At 30.7% G+C, this 14,194-nt stretch overlaps 2 protein-coding genes across 2 annotated transcripts; both read right to left on the bottom strand.

The window, feature by feature from the left end:
- Positions 1–43: 43 nt before the first annotated feature.
- Positions 44–2,806, bottom strand: PIG-U (phosphatidylinositol glycan anchor biosynthesis class U). Its single transcript, XM_085190595.1, has 3 exons — positions 1,864–2,806; positions 1,282–1,553; positions 44–913 (listed from the first exon to the last, which is right to left on the bottom strand). Exons 1-3 carry the CDS (start codon positions 2,634–2,636, stop codon positions 660–662), a joined length of 1,299 nt encoding a protein of 432 aa, XP_085046721.1. The 5' UTR covers positions 2,637–2,806; the 3' UTR covers positions 44–659.
- Positions 2,807–3,343: 537 nt separating this feature from the next.
- Positions 3,344–9,375, bottom strand: LOC146535723 (circadian clock-controlled protein daywake-like). The gene is made up of 6 exons (XM_085190592.1): positions 9,208–9,375; positions 8,466–8,635; positions 4,767–4,837; positions 4,321–4,460; positions 3,913–4,062; positions 3,344–3,671 (listed from the first exon to the last, which is right to left on the bottom strand). The coding sequence occupies exons 1-6, from the start codon at positions 9,275–9,277 to the stop codon at positions 3,520–3,522; spliced, it is 753 nt and encodes a 250-aa protein (XP_085046718.1). The 5' UTR covers positions 9,278–9,375; the 3' UTR covers positions 3,344–3,519.
- Positions 9,376–14,194: the final 4,819 nt, after the last annotated feature.

The raw sequence follows: 14,194 nt of genomic DNA, 5'->3' as shown, positions 1-14,194 counted from the left end.
AGGTACATGCTATGAAAAATAGGTAATTAAATAAAAAAATATAAACAATTTATTTATTTATTAAAATTATACACAAAATCTAGCATAGTTAATTTTTTACAAAGGAATAAGAAATGCTAGTTTTTGGTGCTTTCATTTCATATGACTAATTTGTTCATGTAACCCAACACAGACTGACTCTTAATCCAATAAAATCATTTTTGTTTTTTTGTTTTGTTACTTTGGTATATGTATATAACAAAGCTTACACATATATAAATGAAAATAAAATATTCACTACATTTACTTGAAATGACAAAGTACAAATGCATGTTATTAAATATAGGCAAATGCATGTTATATAATATATTAAACATAGGCAATTAAATTAAGCAGTTTTAATTCATTACATATTTACATGTACAGTTCGTAAAATTATTTTAATAATAATTTTAGAATAGAATAGATTTTTTTTTCAAAATACAACCCAGTAACTTACAAAATTTTTAAAAGTATCCTACAGTAACATCTTTAATTTAAATATACATTATTAATTCCATATATATAAAAAATACTTTTACATTATTTTTTATAGAAAGAAACATAATTTATACACACAAAATTATTAAATAATTAACTAATAATTAGTGTTAAGATATTTGCATTTCACTAAAATTCAATTATCTTAACACTAACTTAGCAGGTTTTCCATCAATCTGACGTGATGATCCATGTTTCAAAGTGAATTCCCTTTTTATATATGCAAATAAAAGATCAGTTATAAGGAATATTTGTGCCGTTGCAAAAGACAAAGTAACACCAAAGAAGAAATTAGCATTTGCCGAACCAGAATATATCCAAAGATGCCAAACAGTTGGTCCAAGAGCCGATGTTATAATAAAAGCACATCCCACTATAAACTTCTGTTGCATAACTGAAAATAAAAACAAATTTAGTAATATTAATGTCTGTAAATATATCCATATATTTTTTCTGCCTACTCCACAAATAGCCAGGTAAGGGAAACTTTCCTATTTCTATTTATATATTATATTTATTACACAACATTGTGAGTTGAGTGGACGAATTCAGCACTATGGTATTTCTTGTTACCAGAAAGAAGAACTAAAAATAATTAATTACCCAGGGGGTAAGGTAGGAATCAAATCCACAACCATTGTATATACAATTAGATGCTAATTGTAATTGTAGATAAACAATTTGTATATGTAAGTCACTGAAATAATAAATGGTACAATAAAGTATATGAGAAACAATATAATATACAAAATAAATACATACATGAAAATAAATGTTTCCACATAGGTAGGAGGGCTAAATAAAACCCCACATCACCCACACAAGGATATGATCGGAATATTGTAGAAAGTGCAATTAAAACAGTAGCTAGTAATATTGGTTCTTTATGGAATCGCAGAGTTAGTGGCACCACATAAAGAGCTAAAGCATTTATTTGAAATGCACAGACAAAGAGTAATCGGAAATGTTCAAACATTTCTGTAAAGAAATACCAAAATAGGCCAATGTTTGGCTTTAAATCTGGCACCGTCAATCTGTAACAAAAGAAAAACTATTATAATGTAATTTTTATCATTTATGAAAGTGCCTGCTATATGTGGGATAGAACTTGAGCTGTATCCCACATGTAGCAACATAGGCAGAAAATCTGGTGTCAAGAATTCCATGGATGTATTGAACAGCAGAACTCAACTACACATTATCTTTACCTGAAGTGGAAAATAAAAATAATTCCTTCTCTTGAGTAAGGATTGATATATCCATTATATTTACTGTTGGATGCTTATAAATATAGAAAAATTTAATAAAAATTGTAAATTTACTACATTGTGTCTTTTCACTTACATAAATCCATATGTGTTATAGATATAATTGTAGGAACCTTCCATAATATATGCAGATATGTATATTAAAAACCCCCAGCATAACACAAAAACTAGAAGTGTTTTAATGTAAGAACATTTGTTACATCCCTTGTTCACATTTGCTAATAATATGGACATTGGTACAACCATCAGGATAGGGTATAATGCTTGGTGGGTGGCAAGGGCAATAAAAACACAACCAAGTATTCTTTTTCCATTTGATGCTCCCCATAAAGACATAGCTAGTAACAAATTTTGAATTACTGTGCTAGTCATCCCAACACAATTTAAAACTGAGTATGGATTGAATAAATAAATTGATAACACATAATCTGGCACTTCATTCAACTGACATTCATTTAAAATCAATGTTTTTGATTCTTCAGATATTTCTTTGTTCTTATCTTGAGTTTCTTTAAATATATTAATAAATGCCTTTGAGGTTTTGTAAAGTATATGTGCAGTAAGAACATCTACGCAAGTAAATAATACTGGTAACAAAAATGGTACTTTTTTTAACAGAAAATAAAATAAGATAAGCATGATAGGAGACTCATGAAAGGAATCTCCTTCGTAAGGATTTATCCCATGATCGTACAAATAGATTCCCTCAATTAATCTCTTCCAGGAATTAAGCGGCGTTGCTATTTCAACTCTATTTGCTATCGTATACCAGTAATCAGTATGCATAAGCCAGTATCTCACTAAACCAGCTATAAAATATCTTAGTATTAACGCCATTTCCAAATGCATAAATTACATCTACTTAAAAACACATAACACATATATACATATTTTTCTACTTTGAGTATAATTCGAAGAATACATGTAAAATGTAAATACACATTTTTATGATAGTTTAAACAATTTGACAAATTAAAGACAAGACGTAAAACTACAGAGTATACTATATTGAATACACACATAATTATAGACTATAGTATTTATTATCTATGGTTACATATGACAAGACGCCTTTTAAGGCAAAAACATGTCATGTCAAGGGTTTAGCGCTACCACAATATTTTTAAAACTTAACTCGTATTTGAATGAAAAAAAAAACATTTATTTTTATACATTATAAATTCTCCAGTCCGATTTATTATTTTAATTATAAAGCTTAGAGTATATTTTAGTGTTTTATTCTAAAAAACTGTGTTAAGTTTTTGTGTTTGTGTAAATCGATTACATCGAGTCTATATTTATTTTATGGCTTTTACTGTAGTATTACAATTTTTAGAGTAGAATTTTAAGACAGTGTGTCCTAAGTCATAACATTAGGTTTCCTCCTTTAGGGTACCTTATTCTGCTATATGTGGAATTGCATGAAGCTAAAAAAATGAAGAGCTTACAATTTAACTAAAATGAATATACTAGTAAGGTTGTCGTGTATAAAAAACCTTCATATATAACTTTTAGCAAAATGTACTTATTTATAGGGATGAAATTGAAATATCTTATTAATTTTTCAAATTTTATTGTAAATTGACTAGGGTACATAATATATATTTTTAACAAAACAATGCTTTAACTCATTTCCCAAAATACCTACAATGATAATAATCAAACATGTCTACAATTTACGTAGGTAATATGTTTTTTGTGTTTTGTATTTATACTTATTTTAAGAAAATCTTTAAACAGGGAATAATTTGTGGTAAGGCACTTTCAGAAACACTTTGTTGGCTACTTTAGTACCAATTTTGTTCCAATTCGCCTGGGCAATAGGTAACAATTCTTTATATAACAGCCTCCAATTGTCATTCACAATTTTTACTCCAAGATCAGCTGAAAAATTAAATAAAATAGCAATTTAATTATCATTAAATTATAGTCGATTCACATTTATGTAAGTAAGCAATATAAAATTAGGTGTCTTATTGACTGCTAGCTTAACCATGTTTAGTTATATTGTTAAAAAAAAATGGTGATAATAATTGTAATGTTTGCAATAAATAAACGTATTTAATAGAATAAATATCTATAGCACAAAATGTGTTCATAAAAAATATTTTTTTTATACACTTACTTAAGCTTTTGCTATCATCTGATTCGTTAGTGAGACGAATTTGCATATTGCTAACATCAGGTCTCATGTAGAAAGATTTAATTCTTATAAATTCTTCGTCATTAATTATCTCTGGCTTTCCGCTCAATTTCCAAGTGTATACAAGATCAGCTATAAAAGTTACAAAGTAAAAAGTTATTCTAGTGTTAATTATTTTTGGAGGACGCGTGTTTGGAGGCGTTGTGTGTCGAGTAGGGAACTCAACACCGCGTCGTTGCCTCGTTACCAGTGCAAGGAAATGATAATATTAAATATTTCATTTCCTCGAGTGGGAATCGAACCCACATCGTGACGCAATTACAATTGCACTCTTGTGACTGGCCTCTATTTATGTTGTAATAAGGAAATTTCGTGTAAAGTCCAACTTACTCATATTTGTAACGAATGTTCCATGCGCAGAGATGTTCAAAGAGTTGTAACCACCACTACCTTCGTATTTACCAGTAACTAGAATGCCAGGACTAAACATATCCACTTCTAAGTGAAAGTTATCTTCGTCAGCCCGCAATCTAACAAATAAACAGACTATTATTTTATATTTCTGCGTCTGAAATAATCATTATCCCTTATCAAACTGTAAAATGTTGCAAATATATTTTTATAAAGCGTTAAAAGAAATAAAAGCTTTTATTTATATATAAAGCAATAATAGAGATGTACCTAAATAGGCGAATAATTAAAGTTTATTTTACATAGAATATACAACGGTTGCATTCAATTTACATAATTATATAAATATAGAAACTAATAAAAATATGTATATAAGTGAATATTATTTTAATGTTCACTTAGTAAGTATATTCTCTGTGGGATACCTTGCATCACGAACAGTAGCTTTTTTCAAACCACTTACGAGAATATCTCTGGCCACCATCTTAGCTTGTATCTGTAAAAAAAATGTATTATGTTAATTTCAAAGATAGAGGTAACTAAAACTAGGCCGTCGTGAGGCAATCGTGGCGTAGCGGCACAAGGGTGTGACTGTAACTCGACGGTTGTGGGTTCGTCCCCAAATCCCCAATCGAGGAAGTAAAATATTTATTTACGTTTAAATCAGCTTCACGCAAATTAAATCAGCGTCACAGCCTTGTGCCCGCTGCGCCACGGTGGCCTCAATTTCATCATCTCGTTCTGGTAGCGAGGCAAAGCGCGGCTTTGAGTGCCGCCAATCAACACGCCAATTCCTCAAGAATTCGACGGAAAGTGAGAAACGATAGTGTTTTAACACTAGGTTTGCAGGAACTTCTGTCTCTAACCTCTAGTAAGTACCTATTTTTATCAAGAATTTAAACGTTGCCGTTCTTTTAATGATCATAATTTATTTACTCAATTATATTTAACGTATGCAGTTTGCTCTATTTGAAAGATGATATCTTCGAGTACAAGTCGCAAGTCAAGGGTACGGTTTCTAAGGTAGATTTCTAAGGTTAAAAGTGGTTATTATATTGACTTATTCTGTAATTGAAAAATATATCTTGACTTATGGCTTATGATTTTTCCTAGTTAGCTATATAACGAATAAAAAGGTAAAATAACCTTGGTTTTTTTACTACCTGAGTAAACTTAATTATATTTATACAAAAGAATTACGTAATTAAAAAAAAATCAATGTAAGAAGTTTCGTACATAAGAATGAAGTATACTTTAATAAGTACCTAACAATTATTTTTTTCATATAAGCAGTTAAACTTTTAATTATTAGCGGAAATAATTATACATGGACACCAGAAATCCGTCAAATTATAAAAATTACTATTAAAAAAATACTGTAGATTGAGTGCTATAAATTTTTTGCACTTGGTAACGTATAAGTACTTGTTAATTTTATAAAATTAATATTGTTTTAAATTCCAGTCGAATTGAAATTTAGGCGGAATCTAGTGTTAATATATTTCATTCTTCTTCTTTTCAACTTCAAAATATTACTTTTTGAGAGACGAAATCAATGCACTCTAAATGCATATTTAGGTATGAAATATTTAAAGTTCCAACTTTCCAAGGTCAGTTTTAAGGCCACTCGGTTGTGGGTTCGATCCCAACTCGGAGAAATTAAATATTTATTTAAATTTATATTTCTGTTTCTTCGCTCTGGTAACGAGGAAACGTGCGGCGATGAGTTCCGCCACTCAACACGCAATGCCTCCAGAATTCGGCGGAAAGTGGGGAACTTAACACTAGGTTTCCTCTGCCTACCCTGCTGTGTGCGGGATACAGCGTGAAGCTGATTTTTATTTTTTTTTTATATTTTAAGTATTAAGTGATTGATTCTACAACCGTCGCTTTTAGTTTATACAACAAAAGTCTTTGAAAGTATAAAAAAAATCAAGTAGCTTCCTAACTAATAATCAGTGATATGACAAGAGAATTTTTAATTCTATAGCATTAATGAGTCCGAGCCAACGGGAAAACTTACCGGATATGAAACAACACATTTCACAATTGACTCAAATTATTTGTAACAATAAGAATTTGTGATAATAATATATTTATTAACTAGTTTACCTCCACAGGCATTGAAAAATAAATTAAGTCACTCTTAATAAACTTAGTAATTGATGCCAAATTATCAAATGAATGACAATTTTTTATGTAATAATCATTAGATATAATTTAAAAAGGTTAATAAAAATTTAATAATCTATCTATATATATAAAAGGACTTGTCCTCACTGACTGAGGTAAGACGCACGCACAGCCGTAACCGCTGATGGTAGAAACGTCAAATTTGGACAAAAGTTTACTTTCGTAATCTGGACATCCACTAAGAAGGGATTTTGAAAAATTTTAACCCTAAAGGGGTGAAATAGGGGTTGAAAGTTTGTATGGAATTTTTTTTAAATCAGCACCGATATTTATAAAATTTGAAATTTAGATTTTTTTAATTATTTAATTGAATACCTATTTCATAGTTTTCTAGAATTCTTCCCCTAAGAGTGCAAATAAGGGGTTGAAAGTTTGTATGGAAAAATCTTAAAAATGCCACCGATTATTATAAAATTTGAAATTTAGACTCTTAAAAATATTTCATTGAACACATGTTTCGTGGTTTCTTAGAATTCACCCCTAAATAAGTAAGCGAAGCTGCGCGCGTCCGCTAGTAATTCTATATAACGTAATACACAATGGCTGTGGGTGTGATTAGAACCAGTGGAAATGAGTTATATTTATTATAAGAAATATATTGAAAATTAGGCAGAAAGTTAAAAGTTTCGTTAGATTATAAATTATCCTGCGCTTGTATTGGTCATTACAAAAATCTTAATATACATAGTACAACAAATATTATATTCAATATTTCAAGGCTGTGAAATATTTGCAAATAAAACACATAATTTTCCTTATATCCTAATACAATATTTAAAGTGGAGAGTTCATATTTTAAATATGAATGGTTAACAATAATATTAAATATCATCACACTACACTACACTAAGATTATAAAGCTTATGAGTTTGTTTGATTGAACGCTCTAACCTTAGAAACTAGTACTCCGAATTGACAAAATGACTTTATAATGTCCATTTGCTGAGGGAGGCGTAAAGCCATATTACATCACGGCAATCACTTCGATGTCACTCGAGAGACTCATAAGACATACGCATCTCTAGGCTATTCCCATTTGACCACGAGCGTAAAGTCACAGGAAAAATGAAGCTTGATAGTATATGAAAGGTGTACATATATATGAATGTAAGTCAATCATCACACGTTACAACCTTATACTGTTACTACTGTATAATTTATATACATGAACCTACGCTTAATAGATTATATTCTATTTCTCATATTACCATTACACAAGTAGCTACGTACGTTTTTATATATTTTATTATGCACCGACTACATTCTGTCTGCAATATTTGTTTGGCTTGGATTTTTTTAACTAGATCAAAATCGGTTATTCCCTTTGGGGGCTGCCATGCCACAGATACACATATACACACGTCAAACTTATAAAACCTTTCTATTTGCATTGGAGAAAAACAAAATAAAAATATGAATTTAAACTTCAATTGATTTAAATAAAATAAAAGATGAATCAAGATATAAGACTTTTACTTAGTTACCGACACCATCATGGTGCAGTCCAAATATCGGTAAGTGTCTGACTATGGTGTACAATAGGTTCGATACAATTTGAGGCAATGTCTATATCTTTTTTCTAGTATTCAACGCGTGTGACCTCAAACTGGGTGATAAGGCGAGAATGCAATGTTATATTACAAGGATTTCTTTAAATTAAATATTCAACTAAATTACTAAATATACTTAGTATTATTTTTAAATAATATGTATGAAAAAGTAACTTTATAATTTATATCTATTTTTTATTTATTTCATAGGTCATTCCTAAATTTTTTTGTTAACAATATTATACTCACCATGTAAAAATTGATTGGATTGAGTTTCATCGATTGATAAATACACTCTACCTTAAACTATTATATGACGCGAGATATGAACCCGCGCTTCTTAGAGACCGTCCACATTCTAACTTATAAAAACCTACTTACCTGGTTATTCTTATAATCAAAACGTTGTTCTTTTTGTAAGTAAGGATCAATTGGCGGTACACCGAGTTCTTGTATACCGTCGGCCATAGCAGCAATACCGCTTTGGACAGCTTCCACGAGACAGTCGTTTACGTCGGGAGAGTTCCTATGACAAACTTTCAAATAGTTTTCTGAAAAATAAATAATAATTATTAATATAATACTGACATCAATAAATTATGGGCTTAATTATTTTTTCTGATTTAATTCACATTTGAATGCAGCCACCTACTACGATACCAGTCGGGGCGTAGAGGCACAAGCATGCGATTGTATACGCGACATGTATATCTTCATTTCCTTGGCCTTGTAAGCAGAGAGAACAAGGGATGCAGCAAGGTAGGCAGAGGGAATCTACATAAATATTCCTCGAACCCACATCCAGGCTCGTTTACAATCACACTTGTGCTCCTGCGCCACTACTAACCTCAATATATTAAACTAGTAAAAATTACATCTTTTCTTGTCGTAAAATTTGTCCCAAAAAAATAAATTAAGAATTAAAAGTAGGTATTTAGTAAATAGTAAATCTATTAAAAAAATCTTATTTATGGAAATCTAATATTATCAAACGATTTAAATATTGGTATCTAATGAAAAAAATAATTATAATGATATATTTTAAGATTTTTTTATTTAATGGAGACAATATTGATAACCGTTCAATTTAAATTAAGAAAAATATGTAAATAGTACAACTTACCGACGTCCACAGACCCTAAACAGGCAGCCGTTAAGCCTAAGACAATTGTCAATCGTAAAAACATTTTCATATAAAAAATACTAAACAAAGTAGTTTAAAAATAAACTATTACAGTTTCGAACGAGTTGTCGCTTGAGCTGTTAAGCTTTATCTGCGATTTACTACAAGTCGTTCTTAGGTAATATGTATACAATATCGTTGGCAGCTAAGATTGCATCAACTTACCTGCTCTCAATGTCACCCACATGCTTCGCGATATAAAATAAGTTAACAAAAACATCAAAATACTCAAAGCTTTAATTAAGCATATATTTAGTATGCTATATGTTAATATACTAATCTATATTAATATACTAAGCAGAAGAGTTTATTTGTTAGTTTGTTTAAACGCTAAGATCTCTTGAACTACTTGTTGGGTTTACATTTTTTTAAATTAAAAGCGACATGCTCAGGAGTGCTATAGGCTATATAACGTCACAGTGTAGTTCTTAGCTAGCCTTAAATAACGAAATACAGTAATAATTAACGCCATTGAATTGCTTTAACCGCGTGTGCTGCAAAAATATTAAATTACAGAAACATTCAATATTATTATATTAATTCTAAAAAAAGTTGGCGACACCGTATATGTCTCTTATAAGTCCACAATAAGGAATCTTGTGACAAACTGATATTTTGGCCTTTTTTGGCATATTGAAACTTAGGAGCAAAAGTTATTCTATCATCAAAAAAATTTAAGTTAAGCTTTGCCTTTTATAGCATGTAATTTGGAAGTTTACGCGAGATACGCCAGGCCTGGGCCATAATGTTTCCGAATTTTATTATTAGATATCGCTGTGCCGAAATAGGCGTATGTCTAAAACACACTATTGAAGATTCATATACTTAGATATCTTTGAAACTTTACAAAAAAAAATCCAGCCCGATTGAAGGCCGCAATGCTAAGTTCGAGTTCCGTAAGTGACGCCTCAGCAGCGAACGATATATTCTTCTATCAGCCACGTAGCGTAGTGTTTGCACTTTTTCAGGGACAAAGCACCCTTTTCTCCCCATAACACACACACACATAGCAGTATTAACCTCAAGTTCGATAAAAATCGCTGCCGTGCAAAGAGGATTGGAAGGTGGAGAAAGATGGTGAAGATTGTAATTGTAGTATTATTTTTGTTATATTTAAAAATTAAGTAAAACTGTGTAATAAGCCTTAACTTAAAAAATACAGATTAGGTTCTATCCCTACTCGCACACAAAGGTTATGTACTCTTTGGCGTCGCTGTTTTCTTTGGTTAGTTGGATTTTTTACAGTTTAGTCTAAATTAAAATATTAAACAAGTTTTTTATGATTGATATTTTTTTAATGTATAAATCTAAAAATACTTATCAAATCTTTATAAAAAAACAAAAAAAAATTTGTATATATTTAATACTAGCGGACACGCGCAGCGTCGTCGTCGTCAAAAATAAATTCATCATTACATTGAATCCATCGCTGTCATCCTTTGTTGTTCCTCATAATTTTCAGTTAATGTTTCTTCATCGTCGGTGTGCTGTGGAATTCTCTGCTTTTCTTTGTATAGGACATCCAATTATAACAGCTGGAATTCCTTTGGTGCTAAAGTGAAATCCTTGCGATGTTGACGGTGATGGTGACGATGATGCTAATGTTGTTGAATTAATCGTATGGGCTTATCTTAAATGTGTATAAGTCAAGGAATAACATAATAGGCATAACAGGTAGGTATCAACCTACCTGTTATGGTTAATTTTCGATGATGAATGTAAAGATCTATGGTTTTACTTTAAGTTATAGTTATTGTACTGAATTATAATTTAAGTGGTAGGTACCATTACCACCTAGCCTATAAAATGAAAAATAAGATGTTCAACAGGAAAGATTTTTTGTATAACTTGCTGAGAAATGAAGTTAAGGCACTCTAACTGGAGTTGCAGAAAACAACAACAGTCTGTTCAAAGTACCAGTTTGTTCAACTCAGACAAAACGTGCGCAAGCAGCTAGGAGACATTCACCCACATTTTAAACGCCTATTCTTTTCGGCTATGCGTCATGCGTCAGGATAATGCGTCAACAGTGGAAAAATGTAGTTCTTGTTCGAGGACGAGATATCTTTAGTTCCCTTTGTAACCCTTTGGAGACTAGCCCGAACGATCCATAGTGTGTGTGTCTAGTGTTACTTTAACTATTAATTTATTTTTTAGTTTTTTCCATATTATTCTCATGAGTAGTGAACAATTAAACGGTCGACCCCACCCAGAGGACCGTGTAGAGGGGCAAGGCTACTTACAATAGGGTTTCGCCCGATTCCCTGAGGTGATGCTAGCGACATGTTATTATAAACCACCCTGCCATGCATGCCTTTCAGCCCTCGGCACGTTTCTCACCTTGGCTTGGAAGGGATCTTTAACAACCTACTACCTTATTTACATGTCAATCTATTTCGTATATAAATATATCAATATTATACTATTTTTCACTGTCCATGTATAGGTCTATATACATTTTATTTACTCATCTATGTCAATATTTATACTGTTTACACTTAATATTTACAAGTCAATATATATAATAATAGGTTTGTATAATAGGTTTGTATAATAATAGGTTTGTTATAACGTTGAAACCTGATCGTATTCAAAGTCCATTACATGATCTTTCTCACAAATGCAAACACGACTATTATACGATATTCTATCATGGAATGCCAGTTCCTGTCTTCCGGCTTCATCATAAGATCTTGAAATCTAATCGTGGTCAAAGTTCTTTATACTTATCTATACTATCTATACTAATATAATAAAGCGGAAGAGTTTGTTTGTTTGTTTGTTTGTTTGTTTGTTTGAACGCTAAGATCTCTGGATCTACTGGATCGATTTACTTTGTTTTTGTTTTGTATGAAAGCTGCATTCTTCAGAAGTGCTATAGGCTATATAATATTACATTACACATATATACTAATAAATTAAAATACTTTCTAATTTGACATGCAAGTTATTATGTTAATAACAACCGTCGTCGCTACGCGACCGCGTTCGTTACCGCGTCATTTTGATATTCATCCTTATGAAAATAAATATAATAGTCACTTTTAGCATTTCATCTAGATTGAAATTAAATTTCTATAGAAATTATATTCTTATATTTCAAGCAGGCGTAGCCGCGTCCGGGTCCGCTAGTATACTTATATAAGACTTTTTTAATATACTTATATAAGACTTTTTTAATAAGTCCAAACGCGCCTATGGTACGATGTTCTATTATGAAGTACAAGAAGACAATATTTAATTATATTGTCATCAGAACTATATATATAGCTGTCAATTTTCATGACGCTACAATCTTTGGAAGATGGTTAAATTAGATACCTTAGATACGAACCGAATGAGCCCAAACTCCATATGTTTATTAGAAGGCAGTTCAAGGTTCCGTCAGCCACCTTCCAGTCCATTGTGAGATCCTCGTTTTAAAGAGAAATTAACAAAATATGTTAAGAAGAATCGAATGAGCCCAAACTCACAATCGTGACGATTACGTCACCCGCTAGTGTCATGCACACCATGTGTTTAATGTACGAATTAAAACATTGTTTCTGTAAATGGTTGACGTTACCTGCATTCTGAATGTTGGAGTCCAGAGTTCATTTTGAGATGTTGATGCAAGATGAACTCCGGTGGGGCGGAGTAAACTAAATGCTGTAATGCTACTTAGTTGTACCTCGTTAGGTTGATAATAAAAGCCAATAGTTTACACGTAAAAACTATAAAATTATATAACATAAAAAATGCAATCACTCATTTTTAATGAATAGTAGGTGTCTTTAAGAAAAAAATTAGACAAAGATACAAAATTATTACAAGTATTAAAATCATAATAGCATTTTTAAAAACAATTTATAATAGTGTAACTTATCTTATAATTAACTGTCGCAAACATTTTAGAGAACACATATCGTCTATATGTTTCTAATGTATTCCAAATGTCGATACAGAACATTCAATTAATCATTTATTTATTTATTTATTTAATACTTTATTACACCATAATTGATATTAATTAACTAAAACATAAAACGAAAAAACAAACATAAATTAACTTAAACAAAAAACAGAAAAAAAACAAATGAAAAATGGTTTAAAGGCATTTACTTAACCCTTGATTTTTAACCCTGTGCCATAGAACATTTACATATAAATATAACCCTGCAGAAATTAATTGAGCAAATAACTTTGAGTTCACATTTTCTCTCCAAAGTTAGAAGGTTTTCATTTCATGAATGCCAGGCTTTGTATAAAATAAGTAGTAGGTACATTTACCTGAATATATTCTATGAACTACGTTTTTTGAATAGCAGCTTAATTTAATAAATTAAAACAAAATTTCATGAAGTACCTAGATAGAGTTTGTGTTAGCTACTGTTAAAGCCAACTCAATATTGTGTAATTTTGGTGTTTTTGATTTTAGTTATTTAGAATATAGAATATTTATACTGCTGAATAATGTTAGATTATGTTACTCATCAAAATAAACGGGGATGTTTTCCATAGAAAAACCTCCGAGTATGATGACAGTGCCCTATGTCTATTTTGTCCTATAAGCAAGTTAGAAAAAAGATGGAAAGTAATGTTATGTATGTTATTGCAACACAATCTAATTACGAATGTAAGACATTCGTCAAAAAATCGATTTGACGAAACCCGAAAGGTCTATGTAAACCATATCCGGGCACTTTGGTACCCAGACTACTTTAGTATGCTTAAAATTTTAGAATTAAGTAGACAGATATTAGTATTTAACGATATTTAATAAAATTTTGATATAACTAATCTATCCTGGGCCTACTTATATTTGGTATTAATCGTTCATGTTTAGTTTGAAGTGTGAATCTTAAAATATTTTATATTACATCCGCAACCTACGCAAAATTGTATACAAAGTATACTTATTCGTATCTTACCTACGAGCCAAAATTGG

Source organism: Heliconius melpomene, chromosome 10, assembly GCF_056956725.1.
Source record: "Heliconius melpomene rosina isolate 202511_hmr_F chromosome 10, ASM5695672v1, whole genome shotgun sequence".
Taxonomy (NCBI): domain Eukaryota; kingdom Metazoa; phylum Arthropoda; class Insecta; order Lepidoptera; family Nymphalidae; genus Heliconius; species Heliconius melpomene.
Note: the sequence above shows the minus strand (reverse complement) of the source record. Positions and strands in the feature narration are given on the sequence as shown.

What these genes read in the sequence shown, in the direction of transcription:
- LOC146535723 (XM_085190592.1), bottom strand. Translation starts at nt 9,277, where the DNA reads ATGAAAATGTTTTTACGATTGACAATTGTCTTAGGCTTAACGGCTGCC. An exon ending in GCTACTGTTCGTGATGCAAG is followed by an intron (nt 4,461 to 4,766) that starts GTATCCCACAGA and finishes TTTATTTGTTAG; the next exon opens with ATTGCGGGCTGACGAAGATA. An exon ending in AACATTCGTTACAAATATGA is followed by an intron (nt 4,063 to 4,320) that starts GTAAGTTGGACT and finishes TAACTTTTATAG; the next exon opens with CTGATCTTGTATACACTTGG.
- PIG-U (XM_085190595.1), bottom strand. Translation starts at nt 2,636, where the DNA reads ATGCATTTGGAAATGGCGTTAATACTAAGATATTTTATAGCTGGTTTA. An exon ending in TATAACACATATGGATTTAT is followed by an intron (nt 1,554 to 1,863) that starts GTAAGTGAAAAG and finishes CTTTTGTTACAG; the next exon opens with ATTGACGGTGCCAGATTTAA. An exon ending in GTGGAAACATTTATTTTCAT is followed by an intron (nt 914 to 1,281) that starts GTATGTATTTAT and finishes TTTTATTTTCAG; the next exon opens with TTATGCAACAGAAGTTTATA.